Source organism: Poecilia reticulata, chromosome 3 (genome assembly GCF_904066995.2).
Source record: "Poecilia reticulata chromosome 3, P_reticulata-male-v2, whole genome shotgun sequence".
Lineage (NCBI taxonomy): Eukaryota > Metazoa > Chordata > Actinopteri > Cyprinodontiformes > Poeciliidae > Poecilia > Poecilia reticulata.
Window position 1 is genome coordinate 34,202,419 of NC_088832.1, and position 23,772 is coordinate 34,226,190.

At 41.1% G+C, this 23,772-nt stretch overlaps 1 protein-coding gene across 4 annotated transcripts in view; it reads left to right on the forward strand.

Annotated features, from left to right (window-relative positions):
• LOC103462988 (nuclear receptor ROR-alpha A-like) overlaps nucleotides 1-23,772 on the forward strand; it is a 60,930-nt gene that overhangs the window by 26,016 nt on the left and 11,142 nt on the right. The window contains exons 2-6 of one of the 4 annotated variants that reach the window (XM_017304193.2): nucleotides 1,017-1,049; nucleotides 19,625-19,710; nucleotides 21,777-21,918; nucleotides 22,485-22,735; nucleotides 22,808-23,021. In XM_017304193.2, coding sequence (XP_017159682.2) covers nucleotides 1,017-1,049; nucleotides 19,625-19,710; nucleotides 21,777-21,918; nucleotides 22,485-22,735; nucleotides 22,808-23,021 — 726 coding nt within the window. Of the gene's footprint in view, nucleotides 1-1,016; nucleotides 1,050-2,008; nucleotides 2,165-8,934; nucleotides 9,395-19,624; nucleotides 19,711-21,776; nucleotides 21,919-22,484; nucleotides 22,736-22,807; nucleotides 23,022-23,772 lie in introns of those variants that run through there. The other 3 variants (XM_081605561.1, XM_017304195.2, XM_017304194.2) reach the window with 3 other exon arrangements.

Sequence of the window (23,772 nt, forward strand, 5' to 3'; positions counted from 1 at the left end):
CACCAGGTGTTTGCTAATTGCTGTTGGCTAGTCTGAAGGAGCCTGGAAGGCGGGGCTAAGCCCACCCAGGCGTTTTGCACAGCTGAATGGTTGCCATGGAGATTAAAGGATTTCTCAAACATCCATGAAACAATGAAATCAACACTGCAGGAATGTTTCTGATGAGGGAAAAACTTTAAAACGTGACATAAAGCTCAAAACATTTGATTCCACATGATATTAAACCAAAGTGAGAAATTAGAGGTTTTAAAGAGTGAGTGTCATGGTTTGGGCAGTTCTGCTCTCATTAAGTTTTTGTTTAAATGCTGATTTTTCCTGAAGCTGAAACGAGGAAGTCCTTCCTCTCGTCCTGCAGCTCGGAGTTGGAAGGATCACCTGCTAACACGAGGCTGCAGGATTGTTAGCGTCTCTCTGGAACATGAAGGGAATGTTTGTGTGTTTTTCCAGGAGGATTAATTCTGCCGGACGGAAACGACAGGCGTTCGCTGCAGAGCGTTTTTCTGCTGATGAAGGTTTTTGTTTTCCAGGTTTAGACTCAGATGATCAATGAAATCAAGCGGATGGTTTGTTTTTTCCTGCCTTCGCTGCCTGTGTGACTCCGTGCACAGCGCTCAGGTTTTCTCCTGTGGTGGGACGCAGACTTTATCTCAGGCTGACTGCTGAGTGAACTCCTGGAAATCTGGTGTAGTTTTACTTTTTTTTAAAGCTTTCAGTTTATCTTCACTACAAATCGCAGATAGTTTCGGTTGTGGTGATAAAATGATGAGAAAGTTGCAGCTTCCTGTGGATTTGAGAAGAAATAATTCGTCACGTTATCTGAAAACGTGCAGTTGGTGTTTTCACAGCAGGAGGAAGAATCTCTGTAAAGTCAATCGCCTGGAATTTTAAAATAATTTAATTTTAAATAAATAAGGCTGGTTTCAATGTTTCAAGAACCAACATCATGCTAATGTCCCACTAATGCTACACAATAACCTGAAATGAAGAATAATATTCTGTTCATTTCTGTCTTCCAGGTTTGTCAGCAGCTGTGAAGAAGACGCACGCTTGTAAGTTTACGTTTTTTGGACTTTTTGTAATTTTTCTAGGAATAGCAAAGATAAAACCATTTTTCAGCCATGAAAATGGAGGTTTATTTAACTTGTTTTTCATGGACAAAGTGGTTCCAAAGAACAATTAGAAGAATTAAAATCACCTTAATCTAATACTGATAAAAAAGTTTATGTGGTGCAGAATTAATCGGCAGAATAATTGATTACTACTTTATCTGTTTCGTTATGTTATAAAAGATCAAATATGTTTTTTATTCCATTGTTTTGCACATGGAATAAAAAACATTCCAAAAATATCTAAATGCATATTGATGCATTTTATGCTGATTCTTGTTTTTTTGTTTTTATTTTTACTTTATTTCAAACAAATAACATTACATACAGGATCTGTCAAATATCACAATACTATAATACAAATAAAAATACAAATATAACCACAAACACTGAAAATATTGGTGTTAAAGTCTGACAAAGTAGAACAAATAAAACATAATTTATACATAAATGGGGAAATTATTATTATAGAAAGTTATGGACAACTCTGGCCATTCATTTCCAGATTCTGTCATAGGAAAACAGAGCGTCTTCAGTCAGAGTCTTCTTCAGATTCACTGTAAAACAGACTGCTACAGGAGAGCTTTTCTGCCAGCAGCCATATCTGCAATAACTCTATGAAGAATTTGAATTAATGTACTTTATGACAACATTTAATTTCCCTTTGGGATCAATAAAGTATTTTTGAATTTGAAAATGTGTAACTTTTAGTTTATAGAAATACTATTTTATCAACAAAAACCATAAAAAGTAAGTTTCACTTCTGTATTAAATCTGAGTAAATCTTTGGAATTTTTTGAAAAAGGAAAAAAAAACAACAACGTTGCTTTAGAAACAATGTAGCGCTTTCTCTGATTGGCCCAGGGGTTTGTGGGTGGGGCGTTCGGAACGGCGGGGGCGTGGTCAGCGCGATGGCGTCACAGCCACTCCGGATCCTCATGCTGTGCGGAGCAGCCAGAGGATGACAGAGCGGGAGGAGAGCGGCGCGGTTCACACGCAGCTCCCTCCATCAGTCTGGATTTATCTAAATATGTATTTTGTCATTTCTGCCATGAAAGGTGAGTTGGGCTCCGGCCTCGTCTCTCTGCTGTGAGTGTTTCGGTTTGTTCCTGCGCGGCTGCGCGGCTGCGCGGCGTTTCTGCCCCCGCCTGTTTGAACCCCGCGGCTGGTTGTTGACAGCGGAGCCCCGCAGCGCGACGCCTCGCTTATTTTGGGAGTCAGACTTTAAAGGAGAGTGTGATGTGAGACGATGTGTGTCGGACATGAATGTTCTGGAAGTGTTTCTCAGATCGGAGAGATTCGCTCTGAACTTTTCTAAAAGCTTGTTTTTGTTCTGGTTTTGACTGAGAAATCTCACCAACTTCTGGTTTTTGTGCCTCTAAGCAGCTGAAGTGACAACAAAGCATCTCTGTGGCGATGTGGACCGTATTTTGTGGTAACGGTAAAAGTAACGATCCTTTAAACCGTCACATAGCTGGATACAAAAGTTATTGTGATAAACGATAATATTGTCGTTTCATGTAATATAATGGTAATAATGCAAGAACACATTCCCAAAGATTAATAAACTTTTAATTGTAATAAATATTTAACACTGGAACAGGAAGACATTTTAAATATTCCAAATAAACAAACATAAAATGAACAACGAATCTTAAATAAATGATTAGATGAGACTGAAGACTTTTATCATCAAGCGTTTAGTATTAATAAAGAGAAAAGTAAAATGATAAATCTTGCAAATGCAAAGTATTGAGCTCGTTTGAATTGATTGACTTATTGATTATTCGACAGGCCGAGGTAACTGTGCGTCACAGTAATTACGGTCCCACAAACACAAATGATGCTCTTGAAAAACATTCCCATGAATGATTTCTACCACTGAGCTGCACATGGAAACTGCATTTTTAAGTTTATTGATGTTCAATGAACAAAGTGGAGAAAATAATCCAACTATCACAAACAATGATGGCAATTTTGTTTTATTAAAATTGGATTTATTACGATAAATGGTAAAACAATAAACAGCAAAAACAGAAGAAAATGTTTGTATTATTTTGGTGCTTTTGTATCAGTTTGTAGTTGGGGAATGTGGTGAAATGAAAAATATCCACAGTAAACAGAAAAACAGGCTGTTTGTGAGAGTTCAGTGTGAAGTTTGTCCAGGTGTGAGCATCTGGTACCTGTGGTGTTTTTCCGTCTTTCAGATGGTTTCATTCTGGGAACGTTGTTGTAGTTTGTGGTCTGTAATGAGACGAGATGTTTTCTCTTACAGGAAACTGATTTAGGGAGTGAATGTGCAATGAGAGTAAGATATTTACCACTGAAAGCCTCTCAGCTGAACCCGTTTCTTTATTTTCTTACTTTTTGTTTTCATTTTTTTCAGAATTTATTTATTCATTTTATTTTTAACTGAATCCTAGTATTTTTTTACTTTTCATTTTTATGTTATTCATTTATTTTTTTAAACAAACTGCCATTTCTTCATTTTTTATTTTAAATTGAACCCTACTTCTTTATTTTTCAGTTTTTATAGTTGTTTCTATTATTTTTCTCATTTTTATTTAATATTTAATAATTTTTTGTAAATCTTCCTCGTTGAGTTTTGCAGGTTTTTGCTGTTTGTTTCTAAGCCGTCGTGTCCAGAGCTTCAGTCTGAGGGAAACAGCAGCAGGAGGCGTTCAGCCAGCTTGTTATGTCACAGGATTACAACAGCCAGGAGATTATTTAACTGTTACTGGGAGGAAGAAGAGGAGGAAGAGGAGGAGGAGGTGACATCATTTCAGTCTCAATAACTGAAATATAAAAAAAACAATAACCTAAGAAATGTCTCCCTTCAATTTTCAATAATAAATAACTGAATAAATGTTTAAACTGCAAGAAATGAACTGAATAATAAAATAAACTCACATTTTAATAATATCACCAAAATAATCTGATGTTGCCTAAAAACGTGCAGAAGATCTGATTGATTTCAGGATTTATCCACATCCACATCAGCCTGTTGTTATTCAGGAATTAGTCGGCCCCGCTCGTATAAACGGGAACAAAATGTTGTCATCCAGGAATTATTCATGGCTTTGCTTCACATGTTCTTGTTTCTTAAGCCTCTTTATTAATTAATCCAGTTTGCTTGTGGTGCGTTCAAGAGCGGGGGGATTTTCTGACTTCCATCTTTACTCCGATGTTTTCAGCAGCTCTTGGTTTCCAGTCGTGAGAAAAGATTCGGAAACTGAAGGCAGATTTGCAGCAGGAGGCTGTTTTTGTTGGGAAACCTCGACCCGTTTCAGATCCTCGGCGCCGTCTGCGCAGCCGTCTTTGATCTGAACGTTATTATTTCTTTAGAGCTCAGTTTGAGATAATTTATCCATCAGGGAATCGTTTCACCCGAGCTTCAGCGTTTCTGGAGTGAGCAGCGGTGGCTGTCGTGAAGTTCTTCCTGCTCATTAGGCTCCACTTAGCGCCGCTATCCTGTTAATTACACTTTCTGCAGCAGCATCCGAGTGCAGCGTCCGCAGGGAGCAAATTTTAAAGTTCAAGTGTTGGATGCAGAATAAATCGTCTGATTCAAGCTGCCGCACTGCAACAATATCACTTTACCGGCTTATCAGCCTGCAGGCCATCGGATAAAGAAGGAATCTGCAAAGGCTCATGAATACGATGATAAAATGGCAACAAAATGCTGAATCCAAAAGATTTAAGAGGAAAACAAGCAGCAGATTTTTGTGTATAAATTAATTAGTCATCTGCATACAGGTGGTTACAGAAATAGTGGTTCAGTTTGAATACATATGTGAACGCCAAGCGGACCAGATACCGCTCCAAAAGCAGGAAGTGGACTACAGCGCAGGGCATTCTGGGTAAATACAACCAAAACAAATGCATTAGCTTAGCGTTAGCGGGAGAAATGTCTTGTGGTCTTTAGACAAAGACAAAAGAGAAATCCTCCAACCGCTAAAATCTGATAACCTGCATTTCTGTTTCCATTTGGAAGAAAGTTTTACTCAGTGTTTCCTTCAGTGGTTCTTGGTGCAGCGCCCCCACAGGCCAGGAGGGGAACAGGTTGGTTTGACTCAGAGCAGAGAAAGAACCACAGCAGCTGGAGGTGGAGCAGATGATAAAACTTTGGTTCCAATTGAACCCAGTCTACCGGACTGTCAGGTGGGAAAACATCCCAAAAGGAGAAAAACACTCAAATTAGCCATCAAACGTCCCAAAACGTGACGTCAAAGCATCTTTTCCTGCAGTGGTCAGAAGAACTGTCGACACCTGCAGAGCGCAGGTGGAACTGATGTAAACCGAAGCTTTATAAGTGAGAACTAAGATCTGGAAATGTCCAAAAAATAAAAGCTTAATGAAAGTTTCCAGATCTGCTGGTGAAATTATATGATCACTTTGGCAATATTTTGTAAGTGAGACTGAAAATGACCATTTAAAGAAAACGAGTCAAATTTGACCAAAATGTTCCTGTGAAAGACTCGACCGTTGCGATAAATAAACTTATTGCTATGATCCATAATGAGACCATTTTCAGGAGTATAATGACAAATCATAACACGTTCTCAAAGATCAAAGAACTTTAAATTCTAATGAACATTTAAAACTGAGACTGGAGGAAATATCCCAAATAAACACACAAAACAGCAGAAACGATAAATAAAATGAATTATGAAATCTCAGCTGAACTAAAGTCTTTAGAAAAAAGGACGAGTCCAAAGACTTTGTTTGGTAGAAAAATGATAAATCATGCAAATGGAAATTATGAAGCTTCTAATTTATCATGTGATTTATTGATTATTGCAACAGGCAGACGGACGTTAGAGGAGAATTTTCATAGCTGAGTTTCAAGCTTTTTTGGAGCAGAAACTTTATGAAGATGCTGATAATGTTTTACACTCTAAGCCAGGGGTCCCCAAACTTTTCCCTTCAATCCTGGGGAGGATTGATTTTTACCCAGAAAGCACATGGGCATAAACCGTTAGTGAAACGGTCACTGGGACTGACTAGTATTTATTTCATTGAGGGAAACCTGGAATGCGGCGTTCATATCAAACATGTGTGTTCATCTGCTCTACCGCTAACAAACAGCCGTACTGATTAAATAACATAAAAGTCAAGCAGTTCCCTAAAAGTCCAACAGATGGCAGCAATGCGCCATGCAGAACAAAACACCCTCAGTTTACAGGACACACCTCCTGCTAAAGAGCCCCCTGGTGGTTGAAGAAAAATCCACATATAAACCGGAAAATACAATATATGAAAAAAATCTGAATGCTCTCTGGTATTGTTCAGGGGGCCGGACCAAACGTGGAGGCGGGCCGGATCCGGCCCGCGGGCCGTAGCTTGGGGACCACTGGTCTAAGCTCTTCTGTTTAATTTTGCGGTATGAAACCATCATGGATGCCGTTTTGCTGCCTCATTTTAAACATTCAGTCAGAACAAAAAGTTTACACCAAACACTTTGATCGACTTTATTTCAATCCACATCTATAATCCTAATCCCGTGAATCTCCCGAGTTGATTCTGGAGGAGCGCAGATTCTCCCACTCAGCAACCGATTCTCTGTCTGATGAACAAGCTGCTGCCTCGTCTGCTGGCCGCGTCGGAGCGCCATGTGTGCCGCCATGTGTCCGCCGTTGGACGATCCTGGCTGAAACTGGCTTCAGCGCGGGAAGAAATGGATCAACAGGATGTTTGGGTCGACGACGCATCGCCTTCAGACAGAGATCTGACCTCCAGCTCAGGATAACCTCTACAAAACTTTACTTTTTATTTCCCCACAAAATCATCCTTAGAAAATGAGATTTTATTCTGATCAGTTCTGCCTCTTTTGAGCCGTTTTAGGGAATCTGTCACTTTAAGTCCAGATACGCTGCTGCTGGCCACGCCCCCAAACTCAATGTTGACGCTCACTGAGCAATTATTCAACCGTGCATCTTTGAAAAGCAGAAGTGGAGTCTCCTGCACATCCAATTAGAATGCAGCAAGCGGTTTCAATTCAATTGAAATCAGTTTCATGCTAAAAACAGAGCAGCTGTGGCTGCTAATCAGCAAACCCAGTCCTTGGTTGGGCCTGTAATAAAAGACACTGACGTTAAGATTACATCAGAGTAATCTTCCATCAGCTGAATTTCTGCAACTATAAACAGTAAAAACATGAAAATATGTATTAGAGACAGCAGATTTGTGACGTTACATTCTGAAGGTTTTTGAATTGGCTCGTTTTCCAGGCACCAAAAAGCATGAACTTGTCTCCAGAAAACAGCTTGATGTTTTTTTTAAGAGCTTTGACTGTTTTTAGAAGCAGTTGAGACTCAAATGGAAAAACAAAACATGAATTTTGCATATTAGCTTCTCTTTAATCTGCAGATAAAACTCAGAAAATGTCTTTTTTTTCCCCTCCTGGCTGCAGTCGAGCTCCGCCTCAGATCTCCTCTCAGTGCATCCGCAGCAGCAGCAGCAGCAGCAGCCTGGGAAAACTGGATGGAAGAGCGATCTGAGCGGAGGGATGATGAAAACGGGAGCAGGTCCAGCAACCCAAAGCGATTCAGTCACGCAGCGGCTCTGCGTGCGCCGCTGTTCTGACGAGAGTTTCGCTGCAGATTCAGGAGGAGAACATGAAAGTTTCGGGTTCGGCTGACGGACGGCGCTCTGACGAGTCTTCAAAACGAGTTTCCCTTCAGATCGACTCGTGTAAAATCTCACCAGAGAGGAATCAAGACTTTTTCAATCAAAACTCAGCTGCATCAAACGGAAATGTTCTCAGCCTGAATTATGTAGAAAAACACAAAGAAACCCTGGAAAGGAATAAATTAATTATTCTGTAGCTTAGAAAGAAACCTGCAAATAATATGAGCTAATAATGAATAATATAAACATGATATTACAGCAGTTTGTGGCATCATTGGTGACAGTAAGGAGGATTTATTGTTCCTTTCAAAGATGGCTGCACGGCTGCGTCACAGCAATTAAAGCCCCAGAAACAAAATGCTGTTAAAAACGTTCCCATTTGTAAAACAACATGACGTAGTGAGATCACATTTCCAAACAAATTGATGCTTTTGTTGAATAAACAGTGGAGAAAATAATAAAACTAACAGTCCTGATGATAAAGGCCATTTAAACAGCAAGAACTGGGATTTATCATTATGAAAATATGAATTATTAGACAAATGATATAATTAAGCCTGTTGCAATAATCCATTAGTCGCATCGTAAATGAAAATCCGCCTGATAATTTCTGTTCTGATTATTTTTTGAAGGGAAATGTTTCTTACAGAAATCATGATACATTTTATTAACGGTTTCAGTTTTAAGGTTTTTATTTTTGTTTTATATTTCTGGATTTTCCTTTAGATATTTAAAATGTCTTCCAGTTTCAGGTTTAAATTGAAGTTTTTTGATTATTGAGAAATGGGCTGCACAGTGGTGTAGTTGGTAGAGCTGTTGCCTTGCAGCAAGAAGGTTCTGGGTTCGATTCCCGGTCTTTCTGCATGGAGTCTCCATGTTCTCCCTGTGCATGGTGGGTTTTCTCCAGGTACTCCGGTTTCCTCCCACAGTCCAGAAACATGACTGTCAGGTTAATTGGCCTCTCCAGTGTGTGTGTGCATGGTTGTGTGTCTCTGTGTTGCCCTGCGACAGACTGGTGACCTGTCCAGGTGACCCGTCCAGGTGACCCCGCCTCTCGCCTGGAACATTAGCTGGAGAGGAACCAGCAACCCTCCCGATCCCACTGAGGGAAAAGGGTGTCAAGACGATGGATGGATGATCTTTGAGAATGTCTTCTTGCATTATTATATCATTACCATTATATTTATATTACTTAAAAATGGTCTAAAAATGTCTAATCCAGTAAATCTTTTTTATTGTGGCAAGTTTAATTTTATCTGCATTTAATCGCATTTTCAAATTTATTGATCAGTGGAGAAAATAAACAATCCTGACAATACGGACAGTTTCCCGATTTTTAAAACAGCATTAACTGGATTTGATCATGAATGAAAATGATCATAATAAGATATTTATCACGATAAATAATATCCGATAAATGCCCGGCCCTATCCATTCTCATTTCAGCTGCAGTAAAATGTGAATAAATAATGTTTTTGTTTTTCTAAATGCGACGAACCCAAGGTTATCCTCAGACCCCCACCTTCCTCTCATCAGTTAGACTCCTCTTCCTCGTCGGATGTTTAGTTATCAGCCGGAACAGAGAAAGCGGCGCGGCCTTCCAGGCTCGGCGGCGCCGTCCGATGGGGAGGCTGCTGGATGCTGCAGCCCAATCAGAGGTCTGCAGCTGCACGTATAAATATCTGCTGCTCCCACATCGACTCTAATTTTAGGCGGAGGCTTTGTTCAACATCTGCTTTGATGTTGAAATGCTGAATTCAGGCGGGATTAACGTTCGGAGAGCTAATTACAGCAGAGAGGAGGCTGCAGCGTCTGAGGCTGCAGCGTCTGAGGCTGCAGCGTCTGAGGCTTCGCCTGCGTTTATGGGGTTCTCGTAAATCTGTTAAGATTTTTAAAGTTGGTCTCAGAGCATCTTCCTGCCACATCTCATCCTCTCAGTGATCCCAGCTCTCATCCAGATAGCGAGCTGGCTTTGTGCTCTGCAATGATTTCTGGATGCATGAATTTATCACCTGGAGCTGCAAAGTTGTGAAAAGCTTAGAAAGCTCCCACAGCTTAGCGCCCAGGAGCAGCAAAGGCCAGGAGGACGGCTAGCTGGGCAGCAAAAACCCGACCAGCAGCACCTCTAGGACCCCCAGCGCAGGAAAAGGCCCAGAAAACACGAATCAGAAACTCCACTAACGCTAAAGCGCTTCACAGACATGTCTAAGTGAAGCTAATGCTAAGATAAAAGAGCTAAACCAACATGGTGTCTAACTGAAGCTAATGTAAGAGCTAAACCAACATGGTGTCTAACTGAAGCTAATGCTAAGATCAAAGAGCTAAACCAACATGGTGTCTAACTGAAGCTAATGCTAAGATCAAAGAGCTAAACCAACATAGTGTCTAACTGAAGCTAATGTAAGAGCTAAACCAACATGGTGTCTAACTGAAGCTAATGCTAAGATCAAAGAGCTAAACCAACATGGTGTCTAAGTGAAGCTAATGCTAAGATCAAAGAGCTAAACCAACATGGTGTCTAAGTGAAGCTAATGCTAAGATCAAAGAGCTAAACCAACATGGTGTCTAACTGAAGCTAATGCTAAGATCAAAGAGCTAAACCAACATGGTGTCTAAGTGAAGCTAATGCTAAGATCAAAGAGCTAAACCAACATGGTGTCTAACTGAAGCTAATGCTAAGATCAAAGAGCTAAACCAACATAGTGTCTAACTGAAGCTAATGTAAGAGCTAAACCAACATGGTGTCTAACTGAAGCTAATGCTAAGATCAAAGAGCTAAACCAACATGGTGTCTAAGTGAAGCTAATGCTAAGATCAAAGAGCTAAACCAACATGGTGTCTAAGTGAAGCTAATGCTAAGATCAAAGAGCTAAACCAACATCGTGTCTAACTGAAGCTAATGCTAAAGAGCTAAACCAACATGGTGTCTAACTGAAGCTAATGCTAAAGTGCAAAACCAACATGGTGTCTAACTGAAGCTAATGCTAAGATTAAAGAGCTAAACCAACATGGTGTCTAACTGAAGCTAATGCTAAGATCAAAGAGCTAAACCAACATGGTGTCTAACTGAAGCTAATGCTAAAGAGCTAAACCAACATGGTGTCTAACTGAAGCTAATGCTAAAGTGCTAAACCAACATGGTGTCTAACTGAAGCTAATGCTAAAGTGCTAAACCAACATGGTGTCTAACTGAAGCTAATGCTAAGATCAAAGAGCTAAACCAACATGGTGTCTAACTCAAGCTAATGCTAAGATCAAAGAGCTAAACCAACATGGAGTCTAAGTGAATCTAATGCTAAGATCAAAGAGCTAAACCAACATGGTGTCTAACTGAAGCTAATGCTAAGATCAAATAGCTAAACCAACATGGTGTCTAACTGAAGCTAATGCTAAGATCAAAGAGCTAAACCAACATGGAGTCTAAGTGAATCTAATGCTAAGATCAAAGAGCTAAACCAACATGGAGTCTAAGTGAATCTAATGCTAAGATCAAAGAGCTAAACCAACATGGTGTCTAACTGAAGCTAATGCTAAGATCAAAGAGCTAAACCAACATGGTGTCTAACTGAAGCTAATGCTAATATTAAAGAGCTAAACCAACATGGTGTCTAACTGAAGCTAATGCTAAGATCAAAGAGCTAAACCAACATGGTGTCTAACTGAAGCTAATGCTAAGATCAAAGAGCTAAATCAACATGGTGTCTAACTGAAGCTAATGCTAAGATCAAAGAGCTAAACCAACATAGTGTCTAACTGAAGCTAATGTAAGAGCTAAACCAACATGGTGTCTAACTGAAGCTAATGCTAAGATCAAAGAGCTAAACCAACATGGTGTCTAAGTGAAGCTAATGCTAAGATCAAAGAGCTAAACCAACATGGTGTCTAAGTGAAGCTAATGCTAAGATCAAAGAGCTAAACCAACATGGAGTCTAACTGAAGCTAATGCTAAGATCAAAGAGCTAAACCAACATGGAGTCTAACTGAAGCTAATGCTAAGATCAAAGAGCTAAACCAACATGGAGTCTAACTGAAGCTAATGCTAAGATCAAAGAGCTAAACCAACATGGTGTCTAACTGAAGCTAATGCTAAAGTGCTAAACCAACATGGTGTCTAACTGAAGCTAATGCTAAGATCAAAGAGCTAAACCAACATGGTGTCTAACTGAAGCTAATGCTAAAGAGCTAAACCAACATGGTGTCTAACTGAAGCTAATGCTAAAGTGCTACACCAACATGGTGTCTAAGTGAAGCTAATGCTAAGATCAAAGAGCTAAACCAACATGGTGTCTAACTGAAGCTAATGCTAAGATCAAAGAGCTAAACCAACATGGTGTCTAACTGAAGCTAATGCTAAGATCAAAGAGCTAAACCAACATGGAGTCTAAGTGAATCTAATGCTAAGATCAAAGAGCTAAACCAACATGGTGTCTAACTGAAGCTAATGCTAAGATCAAAGAGCTAAACCAACATGGTGTCTAACTGAAGCTAATGCTAAGATCAAAGAGCTAAACCAACATGGTGTCTAACTGAAGCTAATGCTAAGATCAAAGAGCTAAACCAACATAGTGTCTAACTGAAGCTAATGTAAGAGCTAAACCAACATGGTGTCTAACTGAAGCTAATGCTAAGATCAAAGAGCTAAACCAACATGGAGTCTAACTGAAGCTAATGCTAAGATCAAAGAGCTAAACCAACATGGTGTCTAACTGAAGCTAATGCTAAAGTGCTAAACCAACATGGTGTCTAACTGAAGCTAATGCTAAGATCAAAGAGCTAAACCAACATGGTGTCTAACTGAAGCTAATGCTAAAGAGCTAAACCAACATGGTGTCTAACTGAAGCTAATGCTAAAGTGCTACACCAACATGGTGTCTAAGTGAAGCTAATGCTAAGATCAAAGAGCTAAACCAACATGGTGTCTAACTGAAGCTAATGCTAAGATCAAAGAGCTAAACCAACATGGTGTCTAACTGAAGCTAATGCTAAGATCAAAGAGCTAAACCAACATGGAGTCTAAGTGAATCTAATGCTAAGATCAAAGAGCTAAACCAACATGGTGTCTAAGTGAAGCTAATGCTAAGATCAAAGAGCTAAACCAACATGGTGTCTAACTGAAGCTAATGCTAAGATCAAAGAGCTAAACCAACATGGAGTCTAATGAACTAATGCTAAGATCAAAGAGCTAAACCAACATGGAGTCTAATGAACTAATGCTAAGATCAAAGAGCTAAACCAACATGGTGTCTAACTGAAGCTAATGCTAAAGAGCTAAACCAACATGGTGTCTAACTGAAGCTAATGCTAAAAAGCTAAACAACATGGTCAACTGAAGCTAATTAAAGAGCTAAACCAACATGGTGTCTAACTGAAGCTAATGCTAAGATCAAAGAGCTAAACCAACATGGTGTCTAACTGAAGCTAATGCTAAGATCAAAGAGCTAAACCAACATGGTGTCTAACTGAAGCTAATGCTAAATCAAGAGCTAAACCAACATGGTGTCTAACTGAAGCTAATGCTAAATCAAAGAGCTAAACCAACAACAACTAATGCAAATCTAAACCAACATGGTGTCTAACTGAAGCTAATGCTAAGATCAAAGAGCTAAACCAACATGGTGTCTAACTGAAGCTAATGCTAAAGAGCTAAACCAACATGGTGTCTAACTGAAGCTAATGCTAAAGTGCTACACCAACATGGTGTCTAAGTGAAGCTAATGCTAAGATCAAAGAGCTAAACCAACATGGTGTCTAACTGAAGCTAATGCTAAGATCAAAGAGCTAAACCAACATGGTGTCTAACTGAAGCTAATGCTAAGATCAAAGAGCTAAACCAACATGGAGTCTAAGTGAATCTAATGCTAAGATCAAAGAGCTAAACCAACATGGTGTCTAAGTGAAGCTAATGCTAAGATCAAAGAGCTAAACCAACATGGTGTCTAACTGAAGCTAATGCTAAGATCAAAGAGCTAAACCAACATGGAGTCTAAGTGAATCTAATGCTAAGATCAAAGAGCTAAACCAACATGGAGTCTAAGTGAATCTAATGCTAAGATCAAAGAGCTAAACCAACATGGTGTCTAACTGAAGCTAATGCTAAGATCAAAGAGCTAAGAGCTAAACCAACATGGTGTCTAACTGAAGCTAATGCTAATATTAAAGAGCTAAACCAACATGGTGTCTAACTGAAGCTAATGCTAAGATCAAAGAGCTAAACCAACATGGAGTCTAACTGAAGCTAATGCTAAGATCAAAGAGCTAAACCAACATGGTGTCTAACTGAAGCTAATGCTAAGATCAAAGAGCTAAATCAACATGGTGTCTAACTGAAGCTAATGCTAAGATCAAAGAGCTAAACCAACATAGTGTCTAACTGAAGCTAATGTAAGAGCTAAACCAACATGGTGTCTAACTGAAGCTAATGCTAAGATCAAAGAGCTAAACCAACATGGTGTCTAAGTGAAGCTAATGCTAAGATCAAAGAGCTAAACCAACATGGTGTCTAAGTGAAGCTAATGCTAAGATCAAAGAGCTAAACCAACATGGAGTCTAACTGAAGCTAATGCTAAGATCAAAGAGCTAAACCAACATGGAGTCTAACTGAAGCTAATGCTAAGATCAAAGAGCTAAACCAACATGGAGTCTAACTGAAGCTAATGCTAAGATCAAAGAGGTAAACCAACATGGAGTCTAACTGAAGCTAATGCTAAGATCAAAGAGCTAAACCAACATGGTGTCTAAGTGAAGCTAATGCTAAGATCAAAGAGCTAAACCAACATCGTGTCTAACTGAAGCTAATGCTAAAGAGCTAAACCAACATGGTGTCTAACTGAAGGTAATGCTAAAGTGCTAAACCAACATGGTGTCTAACTGAAGCTAATGCTAAGATTAAAGAGCTAAACCATCATGGTGTCTAACTGAAGCTAATGCTAAGATCAAACAGCTAAACCAACATGGTGTCTAACTGAAGCTAATGCTAAAGAGCTAAACCAACATTGTGTCTAACTGAAGCTAATGCTAAAGTGCTAAACCAACATGGTGTCTAACTGAAGCTAATGCTAAGATCAAAGAGCTAAACCAACATGGTGTCTAACTGAAGCTAATGCTAAGATCAAAGAGCTAAACCAACATGGAGTCTAAGTGAATCTAATGCTAAGATCAAAGAGCTAAACCAACATGGTGTCTAACTGAAGCTAATGCTAAATTGCTAAACCAACATGGTGTCTAACTGAAGCTAATGCTAAGATCAAAGAGCTAAACCAACATGGAGTCTAAGTGAATCTAATGCTAAGATCAAAGAGCTAAACCAACATGGTGTCTAACTGAAGCTAATGCTAAATTGCTAAACCAACATGGTGTCTAACTGAAGCTAATGCTAAGATCAAAGAGCTAAACCAACATGGTGTCTAACTGAAGCTAATGCTAAGATCAAAGAGCTAAACCAACATAGTGTCTAACTGAAGCTAATGTAAGAGCTAAACCAACATGGTGTCTAACTGAAGCTAATGCTAAGATCAAAGAGCTAAACCAACATGGTGTCTAACTGAAGCTAATGCTAAGATCAAAGAGCTAAACCAACATGGAGTCTAAGTGAATCTAATGCTAAGATCAAAGAGCTAAACCAACATGGTGTCTAAGTGAAGCTAATGCTAAGATCAAATAGCTAAACCAACATGGTGTCTAACTGAAGCTAATGCTAAGATCAAAGAGCTAAACCAACATGGAGTCTAAGTGAATCTAATGCTAAGATCAAAGAGCTAAACCAACATGGAGTCTAAGTGAATCTAATGCTAAGATCAAAGAGCTAAACCAACATGGTGTCTAACTGAAGCTAATGCTAAGATCAAAGAGCTAAGAGCTAAACCAACATGGTGTCTAACTGAAGCTAATGCTAATATTAAAGAGCTAAACCAACATGGTGTCTAACTGAAGCTAATGCTAAGATCAAAGAGCTAAACCAACATGGAGTCTAACTGAAGCTAATGCTAAGATCAAAGAGCTAAACCAACATGGTGTCTAACTGAAGCTAATGCTAAGATCAAAGAGCTAAATCAACATGGTGTCTAACTGAAGCTAATGCTAAGATCAAAGAGCTAAACCAACATAGTGTCTAACTGAAGCTAATGTAAGAGCTAAACCAACATGGTGTCTAACTGAAGCTAATGCTAAGATCAAAGAGCTAAACCAACATGGTGTCTAAGTGAAGCTAATGCTAAGATCAAAGAGCTAAACCAACATGGTGTCTAAGTGAAGCTAATGCTAAGATCAAAGAGCTAAACCAACATGGAGTCTAACTGAAGCTAATGCTAAGATCAAAGAGCTAAACCAACATGGAGTCTAACTGAAGCTAATGCTAAGATCAAAGAGCTAAACCAACATGGAGTCTAACTGAAGCTAATGCTAAGATCAAAGAGGTAAACCAACATGGAGTCTAACTGAAGCTAATGCTAAGATCAAAGAGCTAAACCAACATGGTGTCTAAGTGAAGCTAATGCTAAGATCAAAGAGCTAAACCAACATCGTGTCTAACTGAAGCTAATGCTAAAGAGCTAAACCAACATGGTGTCTAACTGAAGGTAATGCTAAAGTGCTAAACCAACATGGTGTCTAACTGAAGCTAATGCTAAGATTAAAGAGCTAAACCATCATGGTGTCTAACTGAAGCTAATGCTAAGATCAAACAGCTAAACCAACATGGTGTCTAACTGAAGCTAATGCTAAAGAGCTAAACCAACATTGTGTCTAACTGAAGCTAATGCTAAAGTGCTAAACCAACATGGTGTCTAACTGAAGCTAATGCTAAGATCAAAGAGCTAAACCAACATGGTGTCTAACTGAAGCTAATGCTAAGATCAAAGAGCTAAACCAACATGGAGTCTAAGTGAATCTAATGCTAAGATCAAAGAGCTAAACCAACATGGTGTCTAACTGAAGCTAATGCTAAATTGCTAAACCAACATGGTGTCTAACTGAAGCTAATGCTAAGATCAAAGAGCTAAACCAACATGGTGTCTAACTGAAGCTAATGCTAAGATCAAAGAGCTAAACCAACATAGTGTCTAACTGAAGCTAATGTAAGAGCTAAACCAACATGGTGTCTAACTGAAGCTAATGCTAAGATCAAAGAGCTAAACCAACATGGTGTCTAAGTGAAGCTAATGCTAAGATCAAAGAGCTAAACCAACATGGTGTCTAAGTGAAGCTAATGCTAAGATCAAAGAGCTAAACCAACATGGAGTCTAACTGAAGCTAATGCTAAGATCAAAGAGCTAAACCAACATGGAGTCTAACTGAAGCTAATGCTAAGATCAAAGAGCTAAACCAACATGGAGTCTAACTGAAGCTAATGCTAAGATCAAAGAGGTAAACCAACATGGAGTCTAACTGAAGCTAATGCTAAGATCAAAGAGCTAAACCAACATGGTGTCTAAGTGAAGCTAATGCTACGATCAAAGAGCTAAACCAACATCGTGTCTAACTGAAGCTAATGCTAAAGAGCTAAACCAACATGGTGTCTAACTGAAGCTAATGCTAAAGTGCTAAACCAACATGGTGTCTAACTGAAGCTAATGCTAAGATTAAAGAGCTAAACCAACATGGTGTCTAACTGAAGCTAATGCTAAGATCAAAGAGCTAAACCAACATGGTGTCTAACTGAAGCTAATGCTAAAGAGCTAAACCAACATTGTGTCTAACTGAAGCTAATGCTAAAGTGCTAAACCAACATGGTGTCTAACTGAAGCTAATGCTAAGATCAAAGAGCTAAACCAACATGGTGTCTAACTGAAGCTAATGCTAAAGAGCTAAACCAACATGGTGTCTAACTGAAGCTAATGCTAAAGTGCTACACCAACATGGTGTCTAAGTGAAGCTAATGCTAAGATCAAAGAGCTAAACCAACATGGTGTCTAACTGAAGCTAATGCTAAGATCAAAGAGCTAAACCAACATGGTGTCTAACTGAAGCTAATGCTAAATTGCTAAACCAACATGGTGTCCAACTGAACCGACCCGCTGTGGCAGCCTGGACGCGTCAGGACGGGTCCACATGTAATTGTAGACGACATTTTATCTCTTTTAGAGGCAGCATGTTGATCCTCAGATCCAAACTGAATTTATTAGATCTTTAAAGCAAACATACAAGTTGAGTCTGATCCCGGAACGTAAAGTCAGTTTGATCCGTCAGATGAACCGTTTCTTTGCTGTCTGTGGATGAAAACTTTCCCGTTTGTTGTGTTAATGTTGCTGCGCTCTTACATAACGTCCCTCTGCTAAATATAGCATCCGAGAGGCGAGCTGTCACTCTGAGAGTATAAATACACTCAGTCAGGTTGGCTTTGAGCTCCGACACTTCATCAGAACCGTTTGGGTCCTTTATCACAGAATCAAGGCCTTGAAAGAATGTTTGCAGCTTTTCCAGAATAATTATTCTCCCTGTGCTCGTATAAAAATACCTCAAAACACGTTGAAATAGTTGGAAATGATGTGAAACGACTACATACAACTTAGACAAAAAGAATTAGAAACAGAGGCGAAGTTCATCACAAAGTATTAGATGCTAAAAAGATTTTACGAGAATAAACTCGTATTAGAATAAAGTTATAATGTTATGAGAATAAGGTGATAAAATTGAGAAAATAAAGTTATGGTAGTACAAGATGTGAGAATAAAGTCGAAATATTACAAAAATAAAGTCATAATAATATGAATTTGTTGTTATTTTATGTCATTTTCTTGAGCATGGCCCTAATTTAAACCCGGGATGTCCTCGACTAAACTTGTTTTTTTGTTACTATGGTTACAATCAGCTGAAATTTGATCTTATTTAAAGATTTCTACAATGAAATGATGAACTTGAAATGAGATCATGTCAAACTTCACTAATTTAAACACCAAAGTGTCGTAATTTCTTCCACTCCTGTCTGCTAAGAGGAGGAGTGATGCTGTGGGCTTCTCCATTGGTACTTTCTGTTTATTTGAAAAAGAGAGGGAGGCGTCCAGGAGGCATCCTGACCAGATGCCCGAGCCTCAACTGGCTCCTCTCGACGTGGAGGAGCAGCGGCTCTACTCTGAGTCCCTCCCGGATGACCGAGCTTCTCTCTCTAAGGGAGAGCCCAGCCACCCTGCGGAGGAAACCCATTTCGGCCGCTTGTACCCGTGATCTCGTTCTTTCGGTCATGACCCAAAGCTCATGACCATAGATGAGGGTGGGAACGCAGATCGACCGGTAAATCGAGAGCTTGACTCAGCTCTCTCTTCACCACGACGGACCGGTACAGCGCCCGCTTCACGGCAGACGCTGCCCCAATCCGCCTGCCGATCTCCCGCTCCCTTCTTCCCTCATTCGTGAACAAGATCCCCAGATACTTAAACTCCTCCACTTGAGGCAGGACGACCCCCCTGACCCGGAGAAGGCACTCTACCCTTTTCCGGCTCAAGACCATGGCCTCGGATTTGGAGGCACTGAGCCTCATCCCGGCTGCGAACCGCTCCAGTGAGAGCTGCAGATCACGTTCTGATGAAGCCAACAGGACCACATCACCACAAAAAGCAGAGATGTGATCCTAACCGGGAGGAGGCCTCGGGGAAGACCCAGGACACGCTGGAGGGATTACGTCTCTCGGCTGGCCTGGGAACGCCTTGGGATTCCCCCGGAGGAGCTGGAAGAAGTGGCTGGGGAGAGGGAAGTCTGGGCCTCCCTTCTGAAGCTGCTGCCCCCGCGACCCGACCCCGGATAAGCGGAAGAAAATGGATGGATGGATGAAAAAGAGAAATAACCAATAAGCTCCACAGTACTCAATGTTTCAAACAGGAAGTGGTTTTAATGTGGACTGTGTTGGATCAACTGTTGGAAGCTTCTTTAGGTTTTTTGTTCCTGTTTCTTTTCCGCAGCTCAGATTGAGATCATCCCCTGTAAGATCTGTGGAGATAAATCCTCAGGGATCCACTACGGCGTCATCACCTGCGAGGGCTGCAAGGTAAGATCCGTTTCATCCTGAACCTTTTTGCTCCAACTCTTCCTTGATTTCCAGACATAAAGACATAGACATATAATTCCTTTAGCGAGTTACAGGTCTTCCTCCTTCCAACAAAATAAAAGATGCTCTAATTATCATGAAAGCTCTGAAGAGAGTTTTTCCCACCAGTTCACTTTAATCCAACTCCAGTCCGTTTCCATAGAAAGTCCGGTTCGGATCAAAAAAATCAAACCTCGGTGTGGGTTCGGCTGAAGTGAACTCTGATTCAGTTTGAATGAATATGTGAACGCCAACCAGACTAAAGACCGCTCCAAAAGCTGGAAGTGGACTACAGTGCAGGGCATTCTGGGTAAATACAACCAAAACAAACATGTTAGCCTAGCGCTAAATGGCTCCTGCATTTTACCAAAGACAAAAGAGAAATCCTCCAGCCGCTAAAATCTGATGCTACTTCCTTTTTATTTCGTGTAGGAGTGGCGCTCATTGTCTGCATTTCTATTGGCCAGATAATTTCACAAATTGGAATTACAAAAATGAATTTGCTTAATGGAAACAGGCTAATTTTGAAAATATGTTTTTCGATAAAACGTTTTTAATGAGGTGTTTTTTTCCGACTGTTTGGTGTTTCACTAAACTGCAACAGAAACTTTTTTCCACATCACATGAGTCACATGATCAACAACCGGATGTTACTACTGACAGAAACGACAAATAAGAGGAAGAAGACAGGAAGTGGTAGGAGGATGATGATTTTTAATGACTTATCACGTAAACAAACTTATTTACGTGGGAATAAGTTACTGTTTTTTCAACGTTACTGGAATACCAACAAATTTTGCGCTTGTAATGGAAATGCAAATCGTGTTGAGGCTTTTGGTGTGAATGTGCCTTCATTGATCTAGCAGCTGGTTGCACCTTCTCCTCACCGACTACACATGCAAAAAATGTAACAAAAGAATCAATCAGGATGCAACTTAGACGTAAAATATTGCTTCTCGTGTGCGCCCTCCTTCCCCTGCCGCCCTGGGAAACCGCCCTTGAGTCCAGCTAGCTGCTCCTGCTTTGTTTACAGTTTTCTGTGAGGATTGGGTCAGGATTGTTAGCAGCTGCAGGCGTTTGTTTCCATGTGGCTCATCAGTCACAAGGCTTCAGTCGCTCTGACAGCTGGAGGCTCGTCTAACAATCAGCCACTTCATGGAGGTTTCACTGAGCAGCCATGAAGGCTGCGAAACACGCAAACCCAAACACAAGACACATTATCCAGCTGGGATAGTGAGCTACTAAGATCGATGTCCTGATTAATTAGTCAGTTGGGTATATTTGGAGACTTTTTACTGGTATTTGTTTGTAACTTTTAGGTTGTAATTTGATAATGGATGATACAATCCTCTCATTTGATGGAAACTGTTTAATTCTGCAGATCTTTTCTTATCTTAAAGGTGGTATATTATAGATCTATGGTCTAAATAGAACAGGTTCACATTTTTAGCACAAAATCATCCTTAGATATGAGATTTTAATTTATTTTGAGCTCCTTTCAGATTGAGCTGTTTCAGGGCATCTGTCAAATAAACTGCTGTTGGCCACGCCCCCTACAACTCAACATCAACACTCACACATACATGTTTGAAAAGCAGAAGTGGAGCCTCCTGCACAACCAACAATAAAGCAGCAAGTAGTTTCTGGATGGTTACCAACAACAAAACTCTAAAACCAGCTGATCAAACATGCTGGAGCACCACCTGGGTTGCTAGGTAACGGGGCTGAGCTTCACTGGTGTTGCTAGGTAACGGGGAATGAGGCTTAACAATCGGGAGGTTTTTGATATAGTACGATTTCCAGACACCAAAAATTATTAACTTATTGTCAAAAAAAATGGGAGGATTTTTTTTTAAGTGCTTGGATTGTTGTTGGAAACAGTAGAGTCCCAAATGGAAGAATACAAACATCCAAAAAGTGAATTTTAAATAATTGGTCCCCTTTGAAACTTTGGTTCTGGTTCTAAAGAAGGATCCGGTAAGCATTGTCTCTGAAGGATAACTTGAGTGTTTTGCATCTGGTCTCAGGGTTTCTTCAGGCGGAGTCAGCAGAGCAACGCCTCGTACTCGTGTCCACGGCAGAAAAACTGTCAGATCGACCGAACGAGCCGGAACCGGTGCCAGCACTGCCGCCTGCAGAAATGCCTGGCTGCCGGCATGTCCAGAGACGGTGAGACACACACACACTGAAAACACCAACCAGCCCACCTAAACACCAACCAACTATCCAAACACCAACAGACCCACCAAACACCCAACTGACCCACCAAACACCCAACCGACCCACCTAAACACCAACTGACCCACCTAAACACCAACTGACCCACCTAAACACCAACTGACCCACCAAACACCAATAGACCCACCAAACACCAACAGATCCACCAAACACCCAACCGACCCACCAAACTCACCCTCACCTGCCTAAACACCAACAGACCCACCAAACACCAATAGACCCACCAAACACCAACAGACCCACCTAAACACCAACAGACCCACCAAACACCCAACCGACCCACCTAAACACCAACAGACCCACCAAACACCAACAGACCCACCAAACACCCAACCGACCCACCAAACTCACCCTCACCTGCCTAAACACACACCAGCAGGCGCCTGGTGGACCTTAAAGCTTTCAGTTCCGCCACTTCATTTTGGACTATAAATCCAGATATTTCCCAGTTCCAAACATCAGTTAAACAGATGTTTTCTCGTCCCACTCTCTGGCAGCCGTGAAGTTCGGCCGCATGTCGAAGAAGCAGCGGGACAGTTTGTACGCCGAGGTCCAGAAGCACCGGCTCCAGCAGCAGCAGCAGGCGCCCAGCCGGTCCTCCCCCAGCGTCGGCAGCCCCAGCCCGGACGAGGCTGAGTCGCCGTCTCCCCCGTACACGCTGTGCTCCGCGGGCCTCACGGACCCAGCAGACGACCCGGCCTGCTACGCGGACCGGACCTCACCAGACGGAGGATCTCTGACTTCCAAGGTCTGCAGCCGTAACTCCTACATCTGATCTGATTAGCAACCATTTCTGCATCAGTTATCTTGCTGTAAACAGGCGGAGTCGGGAGCAGGAGACGCAGGATGTGGAGGTTTCTACCTGGACATCCAGCCGTCTCCGGACCAGTCCGGACTCGACATCAACGGAATCAAACCGGAGCCGCTGTACGACTACGGACACGGCGACGACTTCTTCCCTTACTGCTCCTTCAGCAACGGAGATGCTTCTCCAACCCTGACCTTGGCCGAACACGGAGAGTCCACCGAACACGGTGAGTCCACCGAACACGGTGAGTCCACCGAACACGGTGAGTCCACCGAACACGGTGAGTCCACCGAACACGGTGAGCCCACCGAACATGGTGAGCCCACCCTGCATCGCCTCAGAGAAACTCAACGGTTGTTACGTCCTGAGAATCTTTGACCAGAACCAAAGAGGATCAGGATAAAATGAGACTCTGGACAGAAGCAGCAGACATGAGCTTCCTGTTTAGGTTGGCCGGGTTCTGCAGGAGTTTCAGGTTGGAGCCACGGATCCAAACTGCAGCAGAACCAGAACATTCAGAACATGAGTCCATTCTGGGAGACGAACCGTCTCCCTAACGAACCGTTAGGGATAAACCAGTTGTTTATCCACAAGTTTGGATAAAACAAAAGAAGATGGATGTAAAACGTTTTTCTGCAGCTGTAGGGAATCAAACATGGAGTGAATCTGCTTCAGCACCTAAACAGCAGCAGGTGAAGAAGAAGAATGAGGAAGGATTGAGAAACCAGAGGAAGAAAGCAGTTGGAGATGCTCACTGCGGGCCGTTCGGCTCAAAATGGCTGCAGGTCGGAGGCTCATTAAAACCTCAGTGTGGTAATTAGTTATCGACTCGTTTGGGGAAATCAGCTTGGTTTTATTTTCCCTGGAGATTTTCTGAACGATAAACTCCAAAACTCACCAAACAGGAAATGCATCATCATCTGACTGAAGCTTGGACTCTTTCTGTGTTTTATTCTATGAACTAAAAACAACAAATG